Source organism: Rana temporaria, chromosome 5 (genome assembly GCF_905171775.1).
Source record: "Rana temporaria chromosome 5, aRanTem1.1, whole genome shotgun sequence".
NCBI lineage: Eukaryota > Metazoa > Chordata > Amphibia > Anura > Ranidae > Rana > Rana temporaria.
In genome coordinates this window covers 266,156,472-266,183,446 of record NC_053493.1, presented here as the reverse complement: position 1 = coordinate 266,183,446, position 26,975 = coordinate 266,156,472, and the positions used below count along the sequence as shown (strand labels likewise).

At 47.3% G+C, this 26,975-nt stretch overlaps 1 protein-coding gene across 1 annotated transcript in view; it reads left to right on the top strand.

Annotated features, from left to right (window-relative positions):
* Positions 1-26,975, top strand: part of LOC120940782 (cytidine monophosphate-N-acetylneuraminic acid hydroxylase-like) — a 241,566-nt gene that overhangs the window by 153,789 nt on the left and 60,802 nt on the right. The window contains exons 6-8 of the mRNA XM_040353817.1: positions 4,322-4,469; positions 9,346-9,427; positions 9,523-9,660. Of these exons, the coding sequence (XP_040209751.1) occupies positions 4,322-4,469; positions 9,346-9,427; positions 9,523-9,660 (368 nt within the window). The remainder of the gene's footprint in view (positions 1-4,321; positions 4,470-9,345; positions 9,428-9,522; positions 9,661-26,975) is intronic.

The window sequence follows — 26,975 nt, the reverse complement described above, 5'->3', positions numbered from 1 at the left end:
ACTTGCGCTTTAAGTTACGCTGGCGTAGTGTAACTGGGCCAGCGTAAGCCCGCCTAATTCAAATGTGGAAGTGGTGGGCGTGTTTTATGGAAATTAATCTTGACCCCATGTAATTCACGCTTTTTTCGAACGGCGCATGCACGCGCATGCTCAGTATCACGTCGAATTTTCAAATTAAATTGCGCCCTCTCAATGCCTAGTCGACGTGAACGTAACTTACGTCCAGCCCTATTCACGGACGACTTATGCAAACGACGTAAAACGTAAAAAAATTTACGCTGTTCTGACGTCCATACCTAACATTGGTACGCCTCATCTACGCCTCATAGAGCAGGGGTAACTATACGCCGACAAAAGCCTTATGCAAACAACGTAAAAAAATGCGCCGGCCGCAAGTACGTTTTGAGAATCGGCGTATCTAGCTCATTACCATATTCAACGCGTAAATCGATGGAAGCGCGACCTAGTGGCCAGCGTAAATATGCAACTTAGATACGACGGCGTAAGAGACTTACGCCGGCCGGATCTAATACAAATCAATGCGTAACTGATTCTAAGAATCAGGCGCATAGATCCAACGCCTCCAACTCAGAGTTATGACGGCGTATCTGGAGATACGTAGGCGTAACTCGTACAAGAACCTGGGCCACAGTAATCACACCTCCTTGATTAGTGACCACAGTGAGAAATCTCCCAGTACTGTGGTGATCAGGAAACAGACAACCAGGAAGTGTCCAGAACAGAGAGGAATTACAGCAACATCAAAGCAAAAACGAACAAGGAGGACATGAAACCAGGACTGCAGTAAGGTAAAGGAAGCTATTTAGCTAAAAAAAAAAATTCCTTTAGTGACCCTTTAAAAGTAAGTCACACATTAGAATGTTGGTACTACTTTACTCCCAGTACCTGATACAAAGGATAATTATTCCAAACTTTTTGATCCTGCAAATATAATGTTGTCATATTTAAGAGGCCACTCACACTTCATTTCATAAACCCACAACAGAATGTGATTAACCCCATCCTTGCTGCAGCAGCTAGGAATAGGCTCCACAACTACAGCCCTGCTGTTGCAAGTTTAGATACAGGACAGTTGTGAGTGACTTCTTACAGTTGACTGCACTATATTCAAGTTATTAGAGGGTTTGTAATAATATCCTTTGTATAAGGTACTGGTGGTAAATGAGCATCAACATTTTGATGTTTGACTGACAGAGTAGGCAGACAAGTTTCCTACAGTACACAGGTAGAGCTCCACGTCCTTCAAATACTGTTAGCATTTTCCAGTCACTGCCAATCCAAAAGCAATAAATGTTTCCCATCTTAAAAGCAGTGTGGCCAGACAATAATGGGGAGGGGGACACCCTGTCAACTACACTAACTTAGCAGCAAGACCACATAGAAAACTGGACAAATTGCTACCTGCAATTTGTAGCCTGGTGGACAGGAGGGTTTGATGAAAAATTTGATGAGATGGCTTCTTGGAAACAAACCCTCAATGACCTCTCTAGCTACATGTACTGTGAAGTAATTAATTCTTAAAGATTATACCATAGATAGCTGGTTTTAGCCAGTTTTCAATGGCCTACAGCACCTGCTGTTTGTTTATGACTGGCAGACTGCCATAGAAATAAAAAGGCAAAGGAGCTGAAATATCAGTGCTTCGTGTGTGAAATTTGAAGATTAATTTCTCCACAATGCCTACAACTACATTGATCAATCAAAGGTTTGTTTTAAAGTACCCCTTTTGCGTCTGATATGTAAATATGTTCATTTGCATAGTGTGGTGCATTTTAGCTAGTCTGAAGTAGAATCTTGCTTGTTTTGACTACAGTCACTTGTAGCATGACCAATTTAAAATCTCCCTTGAAATTGTGCAGTTCTTTTGAAAAATCAATTTTTTTTATGTGCACCACTGATTAATGTTAAATAACGCATAGTATGTGTTGAGGAGCTGCCTTCCATATGAAGGGGACTGTTCTCCTACTGATATGCAGGCAGAGTTACTCAAAGTCAATCCAAAAACCAGTAACAAGTGATGTCACCTGATAGTCCTTTGAGGTCAAAGCAATGGAGTTTTTAGGAACAGTCCAGGTTTTGGATCATGTGTCTGGTTTTCAGTCTGCCTGAAAACCAGACACATTATTCAGACCAGGCTGTGGTTCCCTAAGATAGCTGGAGAAAGGATTGGTTGTTTCTTCCTTCCAGCCTGCAGAGGGCGATAGAGAGCTGACACAACTCAGTCTCAATGCGGCACTGCAGAGGAATGAAGACAGTCTATAGACTGGAGAGAATAAGGAGGAGCTGCCTTTTTTGCAGTTTGTTGAGTTCAGGGGGAAGGAGGGGGGGGGGGCAACTCTTGTGTGTGGAGGGACACCTGGGGTCACCCGATGGGGTCACCCGTAACATAGGACTGTGATGTGTGGGGGGACTCTGATGGGGTCACCTGATGTTAGGGGGGACTCTGATGGGGCACATGATGTTAGGGGGGACTCTGAGGGGGCACCAGATTAAGGGGGATTATGATGGGGGCACCTGTTGGAGGCACCTGATGTAAGGGGAACTCTGATGGAGGCACCTGATGTAAGGAGTACTCTGATGGAGGCACCTGATGTAAGGGGAACTCTGATGGAAGCACCTGATGTAAGGGGAACTCTGATGGAAGCACCTGATGTAAGGGGAACTCTGATGGAAGCACCTGATGTAAGGGGAACTCTGATGGAGGCACCTGATGTAAGGGGAACTCTGATGGAGGCACCTGATGTAAGGGGAACTCTGATGGAGGCACCTGATGTAAAGTGGTTTTATTTTCTGTTACTTGAAATATGTTGCGATTAGCGTAGTTTTATTTTATATTAGAGAGAAATTCGGACCTCCTTAAATTTATTACCTTTTGCCTTAGGTGAACATTTTTGCCTTGCAGGAATGCATGCAAACTTGTGTGCATTCCTGCAATGCACAAAAACACACAGCCCTTTGCGGGTATACAGTGGTGCCATAAAGAAATAATGGTACAACCACACACCTTGCTTATGTGCTCATTCACCTGCAGCGAAAACATATGGTGATAAAACACCATGCGTTTTGGCGCAGCAGAATTTTTAAAAAGGTTATACAGGTTTTACATCTATTTGTACTACATTTTGTTTTTCATTTTTTTTGTATGTTAAAAAATTAAATTGCCACGTGCCGCTAAAGGGTTTGGCTTTAAGAAAAGGTGGCAATTCTATAACAAACACAGATACAACTAATATCAAACTAAACCCTATTCCCCCCTGCCTGTCAGCTCGTATCACTGTCCCTTCCCTTCCTGCTGCTATAAAACTATGTTATGTTCATACAATACAACTAATATCAAACCAAACCCCATTCCCCCCTGCCTGTCAGCTCGTATCACTGTCCCTTCCCTTCCTGCTGCTATAAAACTATGTTATGTTCATACAATAGTATCTGTTTGATAACTTGTGCCCCACTGTTAATGCTTCACAAAAGGATTCGTCAACTTGGGTCCTTAAACACTGGAATAAAGACACGGACTGCGTAACATGGGTTAAATACAGCCAGAGCAGTCCATTTATTAACCAAAGCATAAATAACATCACATTAAAACATACCAATAATTACAAAATGCAACAATGCCCAACGACAAGGGGTCTTTGGGTGTCCATAGGGCACAATTTTAACTGAAATCGTCCATGTTCTCAGCCGCATCCAAACCGGCTATAAGACATTACAACATCACACATACTTCCACTTCCCCCCCCAAGGGACTTAGCTTCTGGGAGAACCACCACTTACCAAGTGGTATCGCCACACCCTAGATGGGCCCCACCATTATGTAACAATGTAATTAATCACTGACCCCCCAAAGACCCCCCCCTGACCCACCAACTGCTGTGACAAAATGTGCAACACTTGCGTACACTTCAGCAACCCTTAGCATAAGGACGGGTGGGAGGGAAGTTGCCTCTTCTACTGAATTCTTTGGAATGAACAAAAACCCACCTATCTGCACTGACCCTCACAGCTGCTCCCTGCCCACCCAGCCTCTGCCTCCACTCAGGTAGGGACTACTCCCCTTCTCACCACTCTAACCTAGTTGACTCTTCCCTGGCCCTGTTCCTCCTTTAGTCATGCCGCCTCTTCATCCATTTTCTCCTCCGGGCCTCACTTTATAAAAAAAGCAGTTGGTATCATATGCATCTTGTAAATAATATCTTAATAAGTGTGTAATTGTGTTGCTTATTTTTTATCATAAAGCAGAGCTATATATATGGCATATGATATAATAGCAAAAAGCCGTTATTTTTCCCAAATCTAGTTATCCTACGCTAAGAAAGCTTGCAGAAAGAAGACCGGATATACCAATATTTGTTGGAAAAACAGAACGACCTGTCTTCTGGTACCTGGATCAGAGCGGTGTTAACTTATCGAATGTCAATGTTGTCCCTTTTGGAATCTGGCAGCAGGTAAAGCAGTACATTAAAGGATCACTAAAGGATTTATTTTTTTAGCTAAATAGCTTCCTTTACCTTACTGCAGTACTGGTTTCATGTCCTCATTGTTCGTTTTTGCTTTGAAGTAGCTGTAATTCTGCTCTGATCTCCACACTTCCTGGTTGCCTGTTTTCTTATAACCACAGTGCTGGGAGCTTTTCACGGTGGTCTAAGCTGTCATTACTGTGTGTCTAAAACTTAACAGAACCAATCGGATTCATTTTAAAAACAAAACACTGCCCTGGATTTGTTTGTTTTTGTTCTGTGTGTCTCTCTAGTTCAAAGGAACAGGAAACCAAGTAAAACCAAAGTGAAACTAACCTACAGGCACATTATATGATTGATTTTTTATCTATTTGTAATCATTTTTAAAAGGAATCAGTTAACTTTTATGTCTCTATACCCTGTAAACCAGGGGTGGGCAATTATTTTTTCGATGGGGCCACATGAGAAACTAAAAATATTTTGGAGGGCCGGGCCAAAAGGCTAAACTCAATACTACATAAAATCAATTGTATTTCTTTATAAAAAGCAGTAAATATCATTGTTGGAAAACTGGTACGAGTACTTGTTATAGACATGGCACAGGAGGGGGACAGAGGCTGGGGACATGGCACAGGAGGGGGACAGAGGCTGGGGACATGGCACAGGAGGGGGACAGAGGCTGGGGACGACACAGGAGGGGGACAGAGGCTGGGGACATGACACAGGAGGGGGACAGAGGCTGGGGACATGACACAGGAGGGGGACAGAGGCTGGGGACATGACACAGGAGGGGGACAGAGGCTGGGGACATGACACAGGAGGGGGACAGAGGCTGGGGACATGACACAGGAGGGGCACAGAGGCTGGGGACATGACACAGGAGGGGCACAGAGGCTGGGGACATGACACAGGAGGGGCACAGAGGCTGGGGACATGACACAGGAGGGGCACAGAGGCTGGGGACATGACACAGGAGGGGGACAGAGGCTGGGGACATGACACAGGAGGGGGACAGACGCTGGGGACATGACACAGGAGGGGGACAGACGCTGGGGACATGACACAGGAGGGGGACAGAGGCTGGGGACATGGCACAGGAGGGGGACAGAGGCTGGGGACATGGCACAGGAGGGGGACAGAGGCTGGGGACATGACACAGGAGGGGGACAGAGGCTGGGGACATGACACAGGAGGGGGACAGAGGCTGGGGACATGACACAGGAGGGGGACAGAGGCTGGGGACATGGCACAGGAGGGGGACAGAGGCTGGGGACATGACACAGGAGGGGGACAGAGGCTGGGGACATGGCACAGGAGGGGGACAGAGGCTGGGGACATGACACAGGAGGGGGACAGAGGCTGGGGACATGGCACAGGAGGGGGACAGAGGCTGGGGACATGACACAGGAGGGGGACAGAGGCTGGGGACATGACACAGGAGGGGGACAGAGGCTGGGGACATGACACAAGAGGGGGACAGAGGCTGGGGACATGACACAAGAGGGGGACAGAGGCTGGGGACATGACACAGGAGGGGGACAGAGGCTGGGGACATGACACAGGAGGGGGACAGATGCTGGGGACATACGCTGGGGACATGGCACAGGAGGGGGACAGAGGCTGGGGACATGACACAGGAGGGGGACAGAGGCTGGGGACATGACACAGGAGGGGGACAGAGGCTGGGGACATGACACAGGAGGGGGACAGAGGCTGGGGACATGACACAGGAGGGGGACAGAGGCTGGGGACATGACACAGGAGGGGGACAGAGGCTGGGGACATGACACAGGAGGGGGACAGAGGCTGGGGACATGGCACAGGAGGGGGACAGAGGCTGGGGACATGGCACAGGAGGGGGACAGAGGCTGGGGACATGAAACAGGAGGGGGACAGAGGCTGGGGACATGACACAGGAGGGGGACAGAGGCTGGGGACATGACACAGGAGGGGGACAGAGGCTGGGGACATGACACAGGAGGGGGACAGAGGCTGGGGACATGACACAGGAGGGGGACAGATGCTGGGGACATATGCTGGGGACATGGCACAGGAGGGGGACAGAGGCTGGGGACATGACACAGGAGGGGGACAGAGGCTGGGGACATGACACAGGAGGGGGACAGAGGCTGGGGACATGACACAGGAGGGGGACAGAGGCTGGGGACATGGCACAGGAGGGGGACAGAGGCTGGGGACATGGCACAGGAGGGGGACAGAGGCTGGGGACATGACACAGGAGGGGGACAGAGGCTGGGGACATGACACAGGAGGGGGACAGAGGCTGGGGACATGACACAGGAGGGGGACAGAGGCTGGGGACATGACACAGGAGGGGGACAGATGCTGGGGACATACGCTGGGGACATGGCACAGGAGGGGGACAGAGGCTGGGGACATGACACAGGAGGGGGACAGAGGCTGGGGACATGACACAGGAGGGGGACAGAGGCTGGGGACATGACACAGGAGGGGGACAGAGGCTGGGGACATGACACAGGAGGGGGACAGAGGCTGGGGACATGACACAGGAGGGGGACAGAGGCTGGGGACATAACACAGGAGAGGGACAGACGCTGGGGACATGACACAGGAGGGGGACAGACGCTGGGGACATGACACAGGAGGGGGACAGACGCTGGGGACATGACACAGGAGGGGGACAGAGGCTGGGGACAGGCAGCCACTGTTTAATCAATAACAATTGATTAAACAGTGGCTGCATGTGATGGCACAGTGGCTGCGTGTGATGGCACAGTGGTTGCGTTTGATGGGCACAGTGGCGACAATTGATGGCACAGTGGCTGCGTGTGATGGGCACAGTGGCAACAATTGATGGCACAGTGACTGCGTGTGTTGGCACAGTGGCTGCTTGTGTTGGCACAGTGGCTGCATGTGATGGCACAGTGGCTGCGTTTGATGGGCACAGTGGCTGCGTGTGATTGGCACAGTGGCTGCGTTTGATGGGCAGAGTGGCTGCGTGTTATTGGCACAGTGGCTGCGTGTGATGGGCACAGTGGCTGCTTGTGATGGGCACAGTGGCTGCGTGTGATTGGCACAGTGGCTGCGTGTGATTGGCACAGTGGCTGCGTGTGATTGGCACAGTGGCTGCGTGTGATTGGCACAGTGGCTGTGTTTGGGAACAGTGGCAACAATTGATTGCACAGTGGCTGCGTGTGATTGGCACAGCGGCTGCGTTTGATGGGAACAGTGGCTGCGTGTGATTGGCACAGTGGCTGCGTGTGATTGGCACAGTGGCTGCGTGTGATTGGCACAGTGGCTGCGTGTGATGGGCAGAGTGGCTGCGTGTTATTGGCACAGTGGCTGCGTTTGATGGGCACAGTGGCTGCATGTGATTGGCACAGTGGCTGCGTCTGATTGGCACAGTGGCTGCGTGTGATTGGCACAGTGGCTGTGTTTGGGAACAGTGGCTGCGTGTGATTGGCACAGTGGCGACAATTTATGGTGGCACAGTGGCTGCGTGTGTTGGCACAAGTGGCTGCGTGTGTTGGCACAAGTGGCTGCATGTGTTGGCACAAGTGGCTGCGTGTGTTGGCACAAGTGGCTGCGTGTGTTGGCACAAGTGGCTGCGTGTGACCCCTCCCGGCCCTGCCTACTGTTATCACCGCGGCGGGGAACATTAGACAGCGTTCGTTTGAACAGCTGTTTCCCCGCTGCGCATAGACACTCCCCCTTGGACGGATCTGTCCAATCGCGAGCAAGGGGGAGTGTCTATGTGACTCCCCCTTGCTCGCGATTGGACAGATCCGTCCAAGGGCGAGTGTCTATGCCATAGACACTCCCCCTTGGACGGATCTGTCCAATCGCGAGCAAGGGGGAGTGTCTATGTGACTCCCCCTTGCTCGCGATTGGACAGATCCGTCCAAGGGGGAGTGTCTATGCGCGGCGGGGAAAACAGCTGTTCAAACGAACGCTGTCTAATGTTCCCCGCCGCGGTGATTAACGTGGCAGCGGCGGCGGTTTCGGCGGCGGGGGTGGGCCGGATTAAAAGGTCCGCCGGGCCGTATACGGCCCGCGGGCCGTAGTTTGCCCAGGTCTGCTGTAAACAGTCATTTCAGCAAAAAAAATGTTTTCCTTTAGTGACCCTTTAAATTATTAATTTTCCAACATTTATTGCTTTAAACAAAATCTATAATCACACACGTTTTGTGCTGTGATAAAGTTAAAAAGGTTGTAAAATGAACCTAATAAAATCACACAAGATAATATTGCTTGTTCTACATCCTGATTTTTTTAAGCTATCTTGTCATCTACTTTTTCTGCTTAGTAGGTCAGTAAATCAATATAAACTGAAGGATGTGGATGTCTGCATGGGAACTTGCAGATAATAAAGGCCATAAATGAAAGCTCCCTTATTTCTCCTGTAGATGATCCTGTTGGTAGCTGGCTAGAGCAGAATAACCCTATAAAGAGGAAGACTTATATGTACATTCTCAGTGTTAAATCTTTATTATGTTCATAAGCTATGGCCATTGCTGCTAACCGACATTGCTAGCCCCCGCTGTCAGCTGTGGCTCCTTCTGACAACCCGGTAATCCCTGTGTCTTGTAGTGGTGTAGGAGTCGACAATGGAAACCACAACGTGCAGCAGGGGACACACTATCCAACACATGGGAAAGTGTTGGATAGTCAGGACAGCTGTAGCTCATGAAAAGAATGAAGGTTTCCCTTGCCACTCTACCTTTTGCCAGCTAGTGACAGGTTCACCTAAGCCTCTCACAATCCATTGCAATAATAGGAATACATTTAGTCGCCTGTGTAACAAAACGTACTCAAGACACGCATTGTATAACTTACCGTTTTGTAAACCCTTCCAACTTACCGTATTTTTTTTTCTCTTAAGGTGGATGCAGATCTCAGATTTATGATACTGATGGATGGAGTTCATCCTGAAATGGACACTTGTATTATTGTAGACTACAAAGGTAAAGTTTTCATTTCCATTTCTGTTCCCAATATACTGTATTTTGTTAAATGATAGTTATTCTCAAACGCCAGAATATGAATTTTGTATCGATAGGTCATAAAATCCTAAATACAGTGGATTGCACTCGGCCTAATGGTGCAAAGCTCCCCACAGATGTTGCTGTAATGATGAGTGACTTTGCTGGAGGTGCATCTGGATTTCCAATGACATTCAGTGGTGGAAAGTTTACAGGTAGGTCATAAAATCTGGGACTCTTGCAGGTCCTGAGTAGTAGCAGTTTGCTTTCTATATAATGGGGCTAGTTTACTCAAATCGGAGAGTGCAAAATCTGGTGCAGCTTTGCATAAAAAGTACCGTAATCAACTTCCAGGTTTTAGCCTCCATTCACATCGGGCCGATTTGACATGTCATATCGCTGCCTATTGCCAGCAGTGGCAACATCTGCTTTGCGGCGCCGCACCGATTCCCAAAAGTAGGTCCTGCACTACTTTTGGTGACTTTGGGGGCGATTTCACTAGACATTTTTGCAGGAACTTACATAGATGTCTCTGAAATCTCTCCCGAAGTCGGATTGAAATGCAGGTTTAAATCAAACTCGCATGATTTCAAACCCGCATTCAGTGTGAACCCAGGCTTATTGACAAAACTTAATTGAACAAGCTGAAGTTAGGAGCTGATTGTCTACCATACACAGCTTCATAGATTTTGCACTCTCCAGTTTTAGCAAATCAACTTCGTTGGGTGCAGCTGTGCATGGTAGCCCATCAGCTTCTAACTTCAACTTATTCAATTAACTGCTTGCCGATCAGCCACCGTCATTATACGGCGGCAGGTTGGCTCTCCTTCGCGGATTAGCTGTATGGCGGCTCACACAGGCGCAGTTACGGGCGGCGTTTGCCCCTGGGTCGAGATTACTGGATATCTGCAGGCGACCTGTGATCGCCTAATACAGAGGCAGAATGGGGATCTGCTTTTGTAAACAAGGCAAATCCCCATTCTGACAAGGGATATGACAGAGATCTATTGTTCTCAGTCATCGGGAACAGTGATCTCTGTCATGTCCCTGGCAGCCCACCCCCCCTACAGTTAGAACACACCTAGGGAACACAGTTAACCCTTTGATCACCCCCTAGTATTAACCCCTTCCCTGCCAGTGGCATTTTTACATTGATCAGTGCATTCTTATAGCACTGATCACTGTAATAATGTCACTGTCCCCAAAAAGTGTCATTTGGGGTCAGATTTGTCCACCGCAATGTTGCAGTCCCGATAAAAATCGCAAATCACCGCCATTACTAGTAAAAATAAAAAAAAATAGTCCCTAAATCTATCCCATAGATTGTAGACGCGGTAACTTTTGCGCATACCAATCAATAAACGCCTATTGGGATTTTTTTTAACCAAGAATATATATTGGCCTAAACTGATGAATACATTTTTTTATATGTATCATAAAGTAAAAAAAAAAAAAAATAGCTCTTGTTTGTTTATAGCGCATAAAATAAAAACCGCTGAGGTGATCAAATACCACCAAAAGAAAGCTCTATTTGTGGGAAAAAAAAAGGGAAAAGACGTAAATTTTGCTTGGCTACAGCGACACACGATCGCACAATTGTCAGTTAAAGTGACACAGTGCCGAATCACAAAAAATGGCCTGGTTATAAAAGGGGCAAATCCTTCCAGGGCTGAAGTGGTTTAGCTTTGACAATAAGCCCCCGTTCACATCGGTGCAATTTGACATGCGATTTAACAGGTCAAATCGCATGTCAATTTGGAGCTTATTGCCGGTGTCTTGTCAATGAATGTCCCCTCGACGGACAAGGACCCCCCTGTACTGCGCAGGCGCGACTCTTGCACAGTACGAACCTCAACGGACCAATCGAAAATAGCCGAAGATGTAGAGCTGAGAGTCACCTCTACTCGGCGCCTGCGCAATGACTATGACACATGCCGCTACTGATGCTAGTGCTACTCTGCAAGGGGCGGGTGAATTTTGCAATAAAGTACACGTCCTAGCGGGGCGTGTTTAAACAAATGAAGGGCGGGTTTTTCAGTGTTGATGGGCGGGTTTTGCAATGTGGTTAAGTCATAAGCATATTAACAATACTCCATACATAATAAATGTTTAAATGCATCCCCAACATTGCAAAACCCGCCCTCTCAGCTCTACATCTTCGGCTATTTTTGGCGGCTCCGCTCTGTGCCTGCGCAGTACAGGGGGGTCCTTATCCGCCGGGGGACCTTTTTCGGCAGGACTCCGGCAATAGGAGCGTCCTAATCGGGGCGACACAAATTTCGAAAAGTGGTTCCTGCACTACTTTTGGCAACTTCGGGGGGGTTTTTAATAGCCATTAGAGCTGCACGATTAATGGTCAATAATCGTTATGGCTATCTTGACAAAGTATTTCCCAATCTTTTGTATGTAGAGAATTCTCTCTGCTCTCAGCTCAAAAGTCCAGGCGGTCTGCCAAGTTTTACAGCATTCTTTATCAGTGGAATGTGAAGTCTCAACATTGTAAAAATGTGTATTTATATCAAAGGAATAGACTTCTGTATGTAAATTAGGAAAGTTTAACCACTTAAACAGTAATGGCCAGATTCACGTAGAGCCATGTATCTTTATGCCGGCGTAGCGCATCCCATTTGCACTACGCCGACGTAACATAGTGAGGCAAGTACTGTATTCACAAAGCACTTGCTCCCTAAGTTACGTCGGCGTAGCGCAAATGGCACGGCGTAACCCAGCCTAATTCAAAATAGGCAGGTAGGGGGCATGCTCCATGTAAATTACCCGTGACCCCATGTAAATGAGGGCCGTTGGTACGGCGCATGCGCGCGCATGCTCAGAATCATGTTGCAAATACTCCTTGCTTTCGATGTGAACGTAAATTACGCCCAGCCCCATTCACGTACGCTTACGCAAACGACGTAAAATACGACGGCTGTTTCGTCGTCCATACCTTGCATGGGCTGCGCCATCTTTTTGGTGGTTTATCTTAATGCCGGAAAAACGCCTTACGTAAACAACGTATGGGGCGCAAATACGTTTGTGAATCGGCGTATCTAGGTCATTTGCATATTATAGGCGTAAATCCACGTACACGCCCCTAGCGGCCAGCGTAAATATGCAGCTAAGATACAACGGCATAGGAGACTTACGCCGCTCGTATCTTAGCAACAGTGAAGCGTATCTCAGTTTGAGAATACGCTTATAGATACGATGGCGCGCATTCAGACTTACGACGGCGTATCTACTGATACGCCGTCGTAAGTGTTTATGAATCTGGCTATAAACCTTTTCTGACATTGTTGTTTTAAAGCTAAAATCATTTTTTTTTGTTTTTTAGACATTTAGACATTCTTATAATATGTCAAAAAAAAGTTAGATTTTATTTCCATCATTTACACTTTCAAGATTACAGAAAACAAAAAAATGGCATCTGCAAAAGTTTGGGCACCCTGCAGAATTTATAGCATGCACTGCCCCCTTTGCAAAGCTGAGACCTGCCAGTGTCATGGATTGTTCTCAATCCTCGTCTGGGAAGACCATGTGATGTCAATCTCAAAGGTTTTAAATGCCCAGACTCATCTGACCTTGCCCCAACAATCAGCACCATGGGTTCTTCTAAGCAGTTGTCTAGAAAACTGAAACTGAAAATGGTTGATGCTCACAAAGCTGGAGAAGGCTATAAGAAGATAGCAAAGCGTTTTCAGATGTCATGCTTTGGGGTTGTATTGCAGCCAGTGGCACAGGAAACATTTCACGAGTAGAAGGAAAATGGATTCAATAAAATTTCAGCAAATTTTGGATGGTAACTTGATGCCATCTGTGAAAAAGCTGAAGTTAAAGAGAGGATGGCTTCTACGAATGGATAATGATCCTAAACACACCTCAAAATCCATGGGGGATTACATCAAGAGGCGTAAACTGAAGGTTTTGCCATGGCCTTCACAATCTCCTGACCTCAACATAATTGAAAATCTATGGATAGACCTTAAAAGACCAGTGCGTGACAGCCCGGAAATCTCAAAGAACTGGAAGACTTTTGTAAGAAAGAATGGGCAAAGATACCTCAAACAAGAATTGAAAGACTCTTGGCTGGCTACAAAAAGCGTTTACAAGATGTGATACTTGCCAAAGGGGGCAGTACAAGATATTAACTCAGCAGGGTGCCCAAACTTTTGCAGACGCAATTTTTTGTTTTCTGTAATTTTGAAAGTGTTTTTGACATATTATAAGAATGTCTAATCTGCAATTTGATGCCTTTTGGAGATTTTTCTATCTTTCCTTGGCTTCATTATGCACATTAATACAAATTTTTACCTGGGGTGCCCAAACTTTCGATCCCCACTGTATGCTACAGCCAGCTACAGTGCTCTCATCCTTCACTAAAACCTCAGCCTCATCACATATCACAAAGGGACATTAACCCTATTGGGGCTGGAGTGTTACCGTACTCAGTAAAACATACACAGGCGCTGAAGCAAGGAATAATTCCCCGTACACACCATCACTTTATGTGATGAAAAAAAACGACATTTTCTGTGAAGTAAAAAATGACGTTTTTGAAACTTCAATTTTCAAAGACGAAGTTGCCTACACACCATCGTTTTTCTCACAATGTTCTAGCAAAGCAAGGTTACGTTCACCACGTTTTTCCATTGAAGCTTGCTTCATAAGTAGTTTCTGGGCATGCGCGGGTGAAAAAACGTTGTTTTAAAGAACGTTTTTTGCTACACACGGTCAATTTCTGTGAAGTAAAAAATTACGTTTTGAAAAACGACACATAAAATTGAAGCATGCTTCAATTTTTTTTGTCGTTTTTTACAAGACATAAAACGATGTTTTCCCCCACACACGGTCATTTAAAGTGACGTTTTTAAAAACGTCATTTTTTTTCATCACATAAAGTGATGGTGTGTACGCGGCATTAGGTAAAGCTGTGTGCACACAGATTAAAATTCAGTTTAGCAGAGATTGGCCAAATTGTGATCTCTGTGTAGCCCTTCCTGTTAGACAAAAACTGACCATTAGACCACCTTAGTATATTCATGCCATTCCACATACTGCCTCCTATCACCTTGACCACTTCAAGTCATTGAAGTGGTCATGATGGTTGAAGTGTTCCTTTAATATATCTCAGAAGAAGTAAACCTGTGTATACTGATTCCATTTCATTTGATCATCCTCTAGTTGTGTTAAATTGAGGAGGGAGGGGGACACCATGGCGCAAAGCCACCTCCCTGAAATTAGTTTTTGCAAGTCGGGGTGTCTGACCTTCCCACTGTATCCTTACTGTGAATGAGTGCAGGATGTAGCAAGATGGCGGTGACGAAACGTCACTTCCGTTACAAATTCTGACCGGTCACCTAATCTGATGAAAAACAGGCTTGTCTGTCTCCCCCTGTCTTTCCAGAACTTTTTGGAAACATTGTGAGCAGGAGAGGGCAGAGTCTGAGCTGGCACTGGATACAGCTTCAGTAAATCCCTAGTTGAGAAGAATGGCCAGCGGTGGGCTAAAAGGTGTATATAAGGCCGAGAACAGAGAGTAGCAGGGTCATTTTGCTTGCTAAGAGTGACCCAGCTTGAAAATGCTGTTAAACCTTCCAAGGCTCAGGAGGAGCTTAACCACTTCCCACCCCGGTCAATGGACAATTGACGTCCGGGAAGTGGTTGTGAAATCCTGACTGGACGTCTATTGACTTCCTGCAGGATTTCATGCCGCCACGCGATCGGTGATGCGGGGTGTCACTCTGACACCCTGCATCTCCGATCTCGGTAAAGAGCCTCCGTCAGACGCGAGTGAGGAAGAGCCATCAACGGCTTTTCCTGTTTACATCGTGATCAGCCGTGATTGAACACGGCTGATCACGATGTAAACAGGAAAAGCCGTTGATGGCTCTTCCTCACTCGCGTCTGACAGACGCGAGTAGAGGAGAGCCGATCGGTGGATCTCCTGACAGGGGGGGTTTGCGCTGATTGTTTATCAGCGCAGCCCTCCCTCGGATGCCCACACTGGACCACCAGGGAAGCCCACACTGGACCACCAGGGAAAAGCAGAAAAAAATGCAGTAAAAAAAAATAGATGCCAATCAGTGCCCACAAATGGGAACTGACTGGCAACATGGACCCCTCAGTGCCACCCCTCAGTGTCCATCAGTGCCACCCCACAGTGCCCATCCATGTCCAGTGCCCACCTATGAGTGCCCATCTGTGCCACCCATAAGTACCCATCAGTGCCACCCATCTGTGCCGCCTATGAGTGCCCATCTGTGCCGCCTATGAGTGCCCATCAGTGCCGCCTATGAGTGCCCATCAGTGCCGCATACCGGCGCTGCCTATCAGTGCCCATCAGTGCTGCCTATCAGTGTCCAACAGTGCCGCCTCACCGGTTCCCATCAGTGACATCTCACCGGTGACCGTAATCGAAGTAGATAACTTACTTATTTACCAAAAAAATTAACAGAAAAAAAAATTCGGTCTTTTTTTTAGTTGTTGAACAAAAAATAAAAATCGCTTTTGGTGATCAAATACCACCAAAAGAAAGCTCTATTTGTGGGAACAAAATGATAAAAAAATAGTTTGGGTACAATGTAGCATGACCGCGCAATTGTCACTCAAAGTGCTACAGCGCTGAAAGCTGAAAATTGGCTTGGGCAGGAAGGTGCGTAAGTGCCTGGTATGGTATGGAAGTGGTTAAAAAGAGAAGTATTTTTTTTTTTTAATTCATACTTACCTAGGTGAATGCAGCATCGGACCGATGCTGCATCTGTCCCCCGCTGCCTCTTCTCTGAGTACTTAGTCACCGAACACCGTCGATGGCTCAGTTCTCACAGCTCCCCGAGCGGAGAGCTGCTGCATGTCAGTCAACAGCTCTCCTGCTTTGCTCCTCCACGCTCATTAGAGCGCTGAGCTGTGGAGGGGCGGGGAGCAGCTGTCTCAGCGGCTTGCTGAGAGGTAGAGATGGCCATCAGTCCAGGCAGCTGGTGGATCCAGACTTCCTAACTTGGGATGACACGATACCTGGACTGATCTTGGTGACATCAGTAGAGAACGGACTTCAGACCGATCTCTGCTGAAAGCGGGTCACAGGAGTGCAAACAAATTGCACTCCTGTGAGCCTTAGGCATTTTGCATGCAGAATGCCCTAGGTAATGCCCACATATGATGAGTATCTATGATTGAAATAAAAAAAAAAAAATCTAATGAATGAAAGGGGCAGGTAATGGACAATAAGGATAGGAAGCAAAGAGCTAGATGATACTGAATATCCTCCAGTCAGGAAATGAGGCTAGCTCTATTTGACTAGCTATTGCAGTAAAGAACAAACCGTGTAGCACTGCCACCCAGAATTCCGAGCCTTCATATGTAATAAGCAAACATGGCTTCCCCCATTTACATATATAATTACTAGTCATATACAGAAAGAAACGTTTTTGAAATATTAGCATGTATTGATAAAATTATATGCATCAAGTTAATCCTTTTTTTTTCCATGTAGCGCTGTGCTCCTGTTGAACAGGTGCTGCTTTAAATTTAGTGGGGGTCTGAGCTGTTATTTGGCTCAGACCAGAGTGATTAAGGGCATTTTTGGCCTCTGTTACAGCCATGGCTGTGCTCAGTGTCCACCGTTGCTTCCCTGGGGGTGTCATTACCACCCCAGGATAAGGGTGGCAGCAGCAAGGTCAAGGTGTATTGAGTGTCCCCCTCAGCAACAAATTAGTGGGAGTGGTCGCCCCGCTGTGCATGCTGGGGAGGGGTACTTAAGGGGCAGACGCACTTGGTTTGGGGTCTGTCGTCTGTCCGCCTGAGGTGCATGTGCTCTAGAGCGTGTGCTCTGAATCCTGGTTCCGGGACCACGTTGGCCTGGGGCTGCGGCTTCGTCTGGTGGGCCCAGTTGTCTGGCCGGGACCTTTACTTCAAAGGTGATCCTGTGCTGTCCGTCCTGCGGGACTAGGCCACTTGATGAAGGAAGCCAGGGGAGAACCTATCCTGGAGAGGGCCATGCAAGAGGCTGGTACCTTGGGAGAAGGCCTGGAAACTTCATTGAAGGATGCACCGTACACTGAAAGGCTTGACAGTGTCGCCTGTCGGATCTAAAGTTCTAAAGAAACAAAGCTAAAGAGATCCGGGTGCTGAATCCTGTCGCTGAGGATTCCGGACCAAAGTGTCTCATCAAGAAAGGAAGGTCTGTGGCAGAGACTGTACTTTACTTTGTGCGCCATCAGTGAGAGGGACCTATCCGGGTGAGCAATACCCATCCTGGCTAGAGTGGCGACGAGAACTGTTTGGTGGAAACAGGAGTGTTTCCTTACTTTTGATTATGCACCTGAACCTACCTACCCTTCCACCCCTCATCCTTCTTTTCTACTGAAGTTCTCTCAAATAAATCCAAGAAAAAGAAGTGTATTGTGTGGACATTTAGGGCCAGATTCTCAAAGGCGTTACGACCAGGGCCAGATTAAGAACATCATGGGCCTGGTGCTGAGGATTTTGGTGGGGCCTTTTAGGCTGCATTCACACCTCCGCGACAAGTAACGCCGCGTACGCGGAGTATTTTGCCGCGAATAGTGTAACTTTTTTTTTACAAATCCTTCCTATTGCTTTGTATGGCCGAACGCCAATGCCGCCTGAAAAAAAGGGTCCGGGACTTTTTTTCATGCCGCAGGTGTACGGCGTCTATAAGATGTGAACCATCTCATAGACAGCAATGGGAATTCTCCCCTCCAGCGGCACGAGCGGCCGGCGTCGGGCGTTTTGACGCGGAGGTGTGAATGGGGAGTAATAAATAATAAATAAATGCGTGGGAATGACATGAACGCAGCCCAGCCAAGGCAAGTGACCAAAGGAACAGAACCCAGAAGGAAGACTGGGTGAAGATGGAAGTGCCCGGGCCCCGCCTGATTCATCACAGCGCAGCACTGGAGGGCTCAGTCTGAAAATTGAAGTGTACACTAATGTGCTAATATGCTGTGCATACTTGTACGTTGTGGCATAACCTACCCCAGGGCCTCTAAAAAGTAGTAATGTCAGGAAAGTTTACTACCGCTTTATTATCACAGGATCCCAGGAGCCTCTCATGGGGCCCCCTACTGACCCGGTGGACGGTGGCCCTTGGGCAGTGCCTAAGTGCACAGTTGCCAACATTTAAAAAATATTTTCAGGGCCACTTTTTTATATAAGTGCTATATTTAGAGTAGCTGAGATCCCCGATGTTCCTCTATACATCATAGTAGTAATCACAAAATTAAATGAGTACTAATAATGGGGCAGAACAAATATGAGAACTGATATTTCCTTTAGTTGAACTAACAAAAGTGTGTCCATTCTAGAGCTGGTAACATTGAGGATATTCAGTATGATTTTAAAGAACTGTTTTTGTGGGTAAGCGACATAGGGGAGGAGTATGGACGGTATATAAGTGGGAAGTATGTGCAGGTGAGGGAGAGGAATGTGGAGGGTCTAACAGTGGGCACTATGTACAGGAGAGGAGTACAAAGGGTATGGAAAAAAGCACTATGTACAGGAGAGGAGTGTGAAGGGTATGACAATGGGCAGTATGTACAGGAAGAGTGAGGGGGGTATGACAGAGGGTAGTATGTACCAGAGAGAAGTGTGGAGGGTATGATGGGGCAGTATGCACAGGAGAGGAGTGTGGAGGGTATGACAGTGGGCAGTATGTACAGGAGAGGAATGTAGACGGTATGATAGTGGGCTCTATGTATAGGAGAGGAGTGTGGAGGGTATGACAGTGAACACTATGTATAGGAGAGGAGTGTGGAGGGTATGACAGTGGGCACTATGTATAGGAGAGGAGTGTGGAGGGTATGACAGTGAGCAGTATGTACAGGAGAGGAGTGTGGAGGGTGTGACAGTGGGCACTAAGTACAGGAGAGAAGTGTATGACAGCAGGCACTATGTACAGGAGAGGAGTGTGAAGGGTATGACAGTGGGCGCTATGTATAGGAGAGGAGTGTGGAGGGTATGACAGTGGGCACTATGTACAGGAGAGGAGTGTGTAGGGTATGACAGTGGGTACTATGTATAGGAGAGAAGTGTGGAGAGTATGACAGTGAGCACTATGTACAGGAGTGGAAGGATATTTAGGGACTGAGTAGTGGTTAAGCGGGTCATACATGGATTGAAATTACGACAATTATGCAGAGACCAGCCATAGTCAATCTATGTATGGGCTAGCTGGTTTTACACAAGTCAATCTATTAATCAACTTGAGTACAACCAGCCCTGTTTTTTTTTTCTTAAAACAATCAGTGCTGCCAGCTAAAGTTAGCAACACTGATCATTGTACGCACTGGCAGAACACAATAACACTGCAGGAGTGATTCCCCCATCCACAGGTCAGCAGGTGAGAGGGTGTGTGGGGACAGGCTGGGGAGGGATACTAGTCAGTGGCTGGGTAGGCACTGGTAGTATCAGAGCCAGATACACACAGGTTACATACGCCACGATCGTTAGAGCGAGAACAATAATTCTAGTACTAGACCTCCTCTGTAACTCTAAACATGTAACCTAAAAAAATGTAAAGCATCGCTTAGGATACCAAAAAAATGGTGCTAACTTAACTAAATAACTGTTTTTTTAATGAATGAAACAGTTTATTCCAAAAAAACATGTTTGAAAAATTGCTGCGCAAATACCGTGCTAGAGCTGCACAATTAATCGTTAAAAAAATCGTGATCTCGATTCAATTTAACCACTTAAAGTCCAACACTTGTTTCTTAAGTTAGAAAGCAATATTATTTGCTAGAAAATTACTTGGAACTGCCAAACATTATATATATTTTAGCAGAGACTCTAGGGAATACAATGGCTATTGCTGCAATATGTTATGTCACACTGCATTTTCCCACTTCAATGAAAAATAAAAACCATAAAAACAAAACAGTGAAGTTAGCCCATTTTTTTTTTTTTTTTTTATGTGAAAGATGATGTTACGCCGCAAGAATCGTGAGAGAATCGTCATCTATCTTCTAAGCAAAAAAATTGCAATTCTCATTTTAGCCAGAATCGTGCAGCTCTGTACCGTGCAACATAAAAAGTGCAAAGACCACCATAGAGTAATTTTCTAGCAAAAACAAATGATGATTTTTACATGTAGTAGAGAAGTGTCAGAATTGGCCTGGGTGGCAAGGGGTTAATTACCATGAGTAATATACAAATAATTATTATAAGCACTGTGATCCTATCAGTCTGCTGTAGTGTGTCAGCTTGTATTTATATTGGCCGCTCTGAATGTAGCTTCTGACAGGCTGTGCAAGCAGGCCTGTATCTCCGGAACCATAAATGATAGCCATCCCATATTTTAAACAGTTGTGGGGTAGCTCTTCCCATGCCTACCCCAAAATGTGGGGTTTCTGTGACCTCTGGTCATCGAGCTACAACCCCCCAAATTCGATCTTAGAACAAAAAATTCTTAAAAAAAAAAAAAAACATTTTTTTTTTTTTTTTTTTTTTTGGGCAAATGGGCCTATCTTGAGAAAGGGGCCTGGAGCTGCAGCTCCATCAGCCCCATTGTTAATCCGGCCCTGGTTACGACGGCGCAACGCCATTTGCGCCGTCGTAAGTCCTAATCTGGCCCAGGGTATCTATGCGACTGATTCTTAGAATCAGTTACGCATAAATACCCTTTAGATCTGACAAGCGTAAGGCTCTTACGCTGTCAGATCTTAAATGCAATTTTTTTTTCCGCCGCTAGGTGTCGCATCGTCGTTTTCCCGTCGTCTATGCAAATTAGCTAGTTACGCGAGATTCCCGAACATACGCGCGGACGACGCAGTGATTTTACGATGTTTCCGCAAGCGTAAACTTGCCCCTGCTATAATGAGAGGCAAGTTTACGTAGGTCCGTCGTATGCCATGTTAAGTATGGCGTTGGGTCAGCGTTGGCTTTTTCCGTTGTTTACGCCATTTTCGTAAGTCGTTCGCGAATACGACTTTACGTCAATGATGCCCACGTCGGCGTCATTGACGTTTTCTGTTGTGAGCTGGAGCATGCGCACTGGGCTATTTTTCCGCCCGGCGCATGCGCAGTTCGATCGGCGCGGGGGCCCGCTTAATTTAAATACAATCCGCCCCCTTTGAATTACGCGGCCTTACGCCGGGCCAATTAGACTACGCCGACGCAAATTACGGAGCAAGTGCTTGGAGAATACGGCACTTGCTCCAGTAATTTGCGGCGGCGTAGTGTAAATGGCTTGCGCTACGCCGCCGCAGATTCTACAAGAATCTGGCCCTTAAATTCTTCAGACTCTCATTTCACCCTGGACAGCGAGAATACAGAGGTAACGTGCCACCCAAAATATAACCAGCAGCTCCTGCGGGGGTAGTGCTACATTCATGTTTATAAGGAAACACATTAAATATATATTAAAACCACTTTAATTACTATATATTTTTGTCTTCATTTGCAGTCAGGCTCTGTCCATGACCTCTGACATCCAAGAATTGCTAATTGATTCTGTATTTTCTTCACATTTTCAAGATTTTCTTTATTTTTTTTTTGGTGTTTTTAGTGGGGTTTTTTTTGTTTGGAAGAAGCCGAGCCAAGCTGAGGAGATCCAGGGGAGGACCCTTGCAAGAGAGAGCCATGACCCATGTGTAACGGACCTATGCATGCTGCCGGGACATCGATAATCTTCATGCAGGGAGGACTACAAGGAACTGCATGGCTTGTCACAATTGGATGTACCACATTGTATTCTGAGCTCAAAGGGTTAATTGGACAAGGGTCTCTTTCACTGCTGAATGCTAATGTACCCTTTGCATAGATAATGAACTCTCTTTTGTGTAGGTAACAGCCCCTGTGAGGTGTATGCTGATGGGGATTATGTGTGAGTGATAATTGTTTTAAAGGTTAATTGAATTCTATTGTCTGATCAAGCTAAGTTTAGGAGCCAAAACGGCTAGCGACTGATTGGCTCAAGGGAATGTCATTATTTCAAAGTATGTGTATTGAAGTCCCCCCTGGGTGGGGGGGGGAGTGTCATTTGTTTCTGTACAGTTTGTAACCAGATATAAGGAGGAAAAATGTGGCATTAAAAGTCAGTCCTGCTTGACTCTGCAAACGTAGCCCGTCTCGTTTCTTGAAAGGGCGTTCGATGGGCTATACCGGCGGTACCTGCATATCGCAGCTTGCCAGGGAAAAGGACGTCTCCAATGGCTGAGACCCTCTCACTACATGGGTAGCCGTTACATTGGTTGGCAGCACTGGGATGGTCCTTTTATCCAAAGAGCAAGTGCTGAATGGAGTCGCAGTACGCCAGGCTGAAAAGATCCACACTAAAAGATCTATTGGAGAGTCGTGGTAGGAGCGCCAGCAACAGACTACGGAGGGAGCTGATAGCTGAACTGCTGGGGCTGGACGAAATGGATGGATCCATGGAAGGAACTGAGCCCCTTGCACCTGTCAGCAAAGAAGATGTAATTACTGGGATTGTACAGCGGAGATTATCCATGTATCCAGAAACGTCCGTGGAACTAATAAACCAGCTGTTCCGGGAAGCAAGGGAGGAGATACAAATGAAGAGGGGACAAGAACTGGAACTGGTAAGAGCGAGACAGCCCATTACACCTGCAGTTCCTACCCCCCACCTGCTGCTACAGGAAAGAAAATACTGTTCACTGCGTTTAAAGCTTTTGTAGAAAGTGAGGAGGAAATAGATGGATATTTGGCGGACTTTGAGAGGCAGTGCTCACTACACCAGGTACCACCAGACCAATGGGTCACTATTTTGTCGGGGAAATTGTCGGGCAAAGCCAATGAAGCCTTTCGGGCTCTCGCTCCAGAGGATATTTTACAATACCAGCAAGTTAAAAAGGCGCTGCTAACCCGATACGCCGTAACTCCAGAAGCCTACCGCCGGCGCTTCCGGGAGTCCAAGAAGATGGCTGTGGACTCCCACATGGAATGGGCCAACCAGTTACAAAGGGTGGCATCCCTTTGGGTCCAAGGGTGCAAGGCCAACACCGGGGAGGAAGTATTGCAGCTGTTCCTAATGGAACATTTCTTCCAAGACCTGGCCGCAGACATACAAGACTGGGTACGAGATCGCCGTCCCGCTAACTTAAACGAGGCGGCTCGGCTAGCAGATGAGTATGCGGAAACAAGGAGAGTAAGCCAGAGTACTACACGGCTGGCTCAGAAGGTGGAACCACGTACTCCAACCGTCACCCCACACCCAGAGTTTCGGGCTCCAGTCCCACCAGGACCACCACGTCCTCAGGGGCCTAACAACTACCCCCGGGATTCGTCTAGGGTGACGTGCCATCACTGCAGCAACACGGGACATATTGCTCGTTATTGCCCTCTAAGAGCTACAAATAACAACTGCAGACGTACAACACCCAACACAGAGGTCACTCCATCACGTCCCTCTGCGGCCCACTGCCTGGAGACCGAGGGGGGCCCGGAGGAATGTCTGGGAATTTGGTATGAGGCAGACCCAATACAAGCGGCCTCTCCGGATAACCGTCAGCATCACCGTCAGGAGGTACGAGTGAATGGACAAGTAGCACAAGTCCTAAGAGATTCCGGGACTACTATCACTCTGATTCAAAAACATCTGGTAAAGCCAGAGAACGTGTCCACTCGCACAGTTGCCGTCCGGGACTCAGGGGGTGCTGTATTTCGCGTACCCACCGCCCGGGTGCACTTAGACTGGAGAGCCGGGTCAGGAAAGACCACAGTTGGTATCATGGACAACCTACCTGCCGAGGTGGTGCTGGGCAACGACACTGGCCCTCTGACTTCGGCTTATTTACCTACACCTGCTGCTGCTTGTCCCGTGACCACCCGCGTTGCTGGAATCAACCCGCTTGCTGCTGAGAACCGGGTAAGACTACCTTCCCTGACATGTACTGTAGATCCGGCACAATATCACAGTCTAAAATGGGAATGTGACAAGTTGGCCAGTGAGAAATCAGAGATGCAACGACACTATGTCATGTATTATGAGATGTCCCGTGGCTTGAACATTGAAATGCACAAACAGGCGGAAATTGTCAAAAGATTAAATGGGATTTGCATCCAGGTGGTGCCGTATCTGTCCCAAGAGCATCAGCAACAGGTTTTGGGAGCCATTGAGAGAGCAAAGCAAGTGACTGTTCCAGAATTGAATTCTATTATTCACCGTCACCATCAGCTACCGACCTGGTAAGCCAATGGGAAGGCCGACGGACTGTCCAGGCAAACGGAACTTTTACCCTAACAGCAGACCGGACATCCCCAAGTTGATCCGAAAAGGATCAATCCGGGTCTGCCGGAGTGTTCCACAAAAGGGGAGTAGTGTAACGGACCTATGCATGCTGCCGGGACATCGATAATCTTCATGCAGGGAGGACTACAAGGAACTGCATGGCTTGTCACAATTGGATGTACCACATTGTATTCTGAGCTCAAAGGGTTAATTGGACAAGGGTCTCTTTCACTGCTGAATGCTAATGTACCCTTTGCATAGCTAATGAACTCTCTTTTGTGTAGGTAACAGCCCCTGTGAGGTGTATGCTGATGGGGATTATGTGTGAGTGATAATTGTTTTAAAGGTTAATTGAATTCTATTGTCTGATCAAGCTAAGTTTAGGAGCCAAAACGGCTAGCGACTGATTGGCTCAAGGGAATGTCATTATTTCAAAGTATGTGTATTGAAGTCCCCCCTGGGTGGGGGGGGGAGTGTCATTTGTTTCTGTACAGTTTGTAACCAGATATAAGGAGGAAAAATGTGGCATTAAAAGTCAGTCCTGCTTGACTCTGCAAACGTAGCCCGTCTCGTTTCTTGAAAGGGCGTTCGATGGGATATACCGGCGGTACCTGCATATCGCAGCTTGCCAGGGAAAAGGACGTCTCCAACGGCTGAGACCCTCTCACTACATGGGTAGCCGTTACACCATGTAGTCTGGATAACCCCTGCTATATACCGTACTAATGTACACATGTTAAAACCCCTAACCCATACCTTAGTAACGAGACGACACCTGATGTTGGAGTAAAACTTGGCCATAGCAGCCATTTTTCTTTATTAACAAATAACATAAACTAATTAATTATTCAAATTAACATTAATTTTCAATAACTTCAAATAGAAACAAATTATTACAAACAGCCATTTTTAAAACGGCAAACATAATACAGCCATATGGTCTTTGACGGTACCCCCAAATTTTTTGATTACCACCACTACACTGCGGGACATTTACCATACACAGGCCTCCAACCTTAAAGGCTCGGAGACACCCCCTTTCCCGCAGTGCAACCAATACCCGTATTCCAGCGGACACCGTTCCACTGGAATACACAGAGGGGCCATAACACTGCTGGACCCCCCACACTTCCGTCATAACTGTTCACTTGACCATCAAAGACCAACATGACACCGCTACAGCCCGAAAGGATAATCCCTTAACCTTGAGGGCCACCCCACACCCGCAGGGCCCTACGAATCCCATTCTCCAGACCCGACGCCCACAAATCTATGCCAACATCTGACAGGTGTACCCCGTCCCTCCTGTGAAACAAACCCACATCCACCTCCAAATCAGAGTGTCTGATGACAAGGCCCCCGTTACGGGCTACGAACCTCCCCACCACTTGGTTGACCTTGATCCTGACCTTATTTAACCTCTCCACCAACCTAGCTGTGCGCCAAGCTGTCCTGACCACCATATCCGACCACACCACTAGCAATCCCGGATAAGCCATGCGGAGGGACATGAAATCCGCCTTAATGGCTAGCATCAATTTAGCTATTGGCCTGACTCCCAGATCATTTCCCCCCACATGAAGCACCAAAACGTCCGGAGGACGATCAAGACGAGAATAGTGTCCCGGGGATGGTAGCTCCATACCATCCCCGGGAAACCCAACCACCTGACACACGCCTCCCGCCTGGAAATGCCTAATTGCCTGCCATCCGGACGGGTGTCTGCTCTCTTGGCACCCCAAAAAACATAGGAATGCCCTAAGATCCAGACGAGGCGTGGAAGACTGTCATCTGAAATAGAAAATTAGCAGCCATGTAACACATATAACAATCCAACATTTTAAACAGGCACAAATCAACGTAAGTAACACATAGTCCCCACAATACCTTCCAGTTTACCACTTAACCATCCCTTACCCGAACAACAAGTGCGGGCGCACATAGGAACGGAATCTTCTAGATTCCCATCGACCTATCTTTCGCACGGCCGCTTCATCCAACCCGCACCGGGCAGCCTCTGTGGCCGCCCCAATGCGGAAGGAGTGCGAAGCAAACCGTTTTCCGTCAAACCCTGCTGCGCCCAAACATCTCCTGAAAACTGTCACGAATTGAAATCTGCACAAGAAAGTTCCATTCCTGTGTACAAAAAATACCCCTGACCCTGCCGGGCGATCGCACATAAATTCTGTCACCGCTCTCACCGGGCACACCACTGACCCCAGTAATGTATATAGCACCACCTGGACTCCCCTCCCTGCCTGGTCCGTTTTGGACCGGCGCAACATCAGAACCACGCTGTCACCCACCACCCCCACATCCTGAACCCCAAAA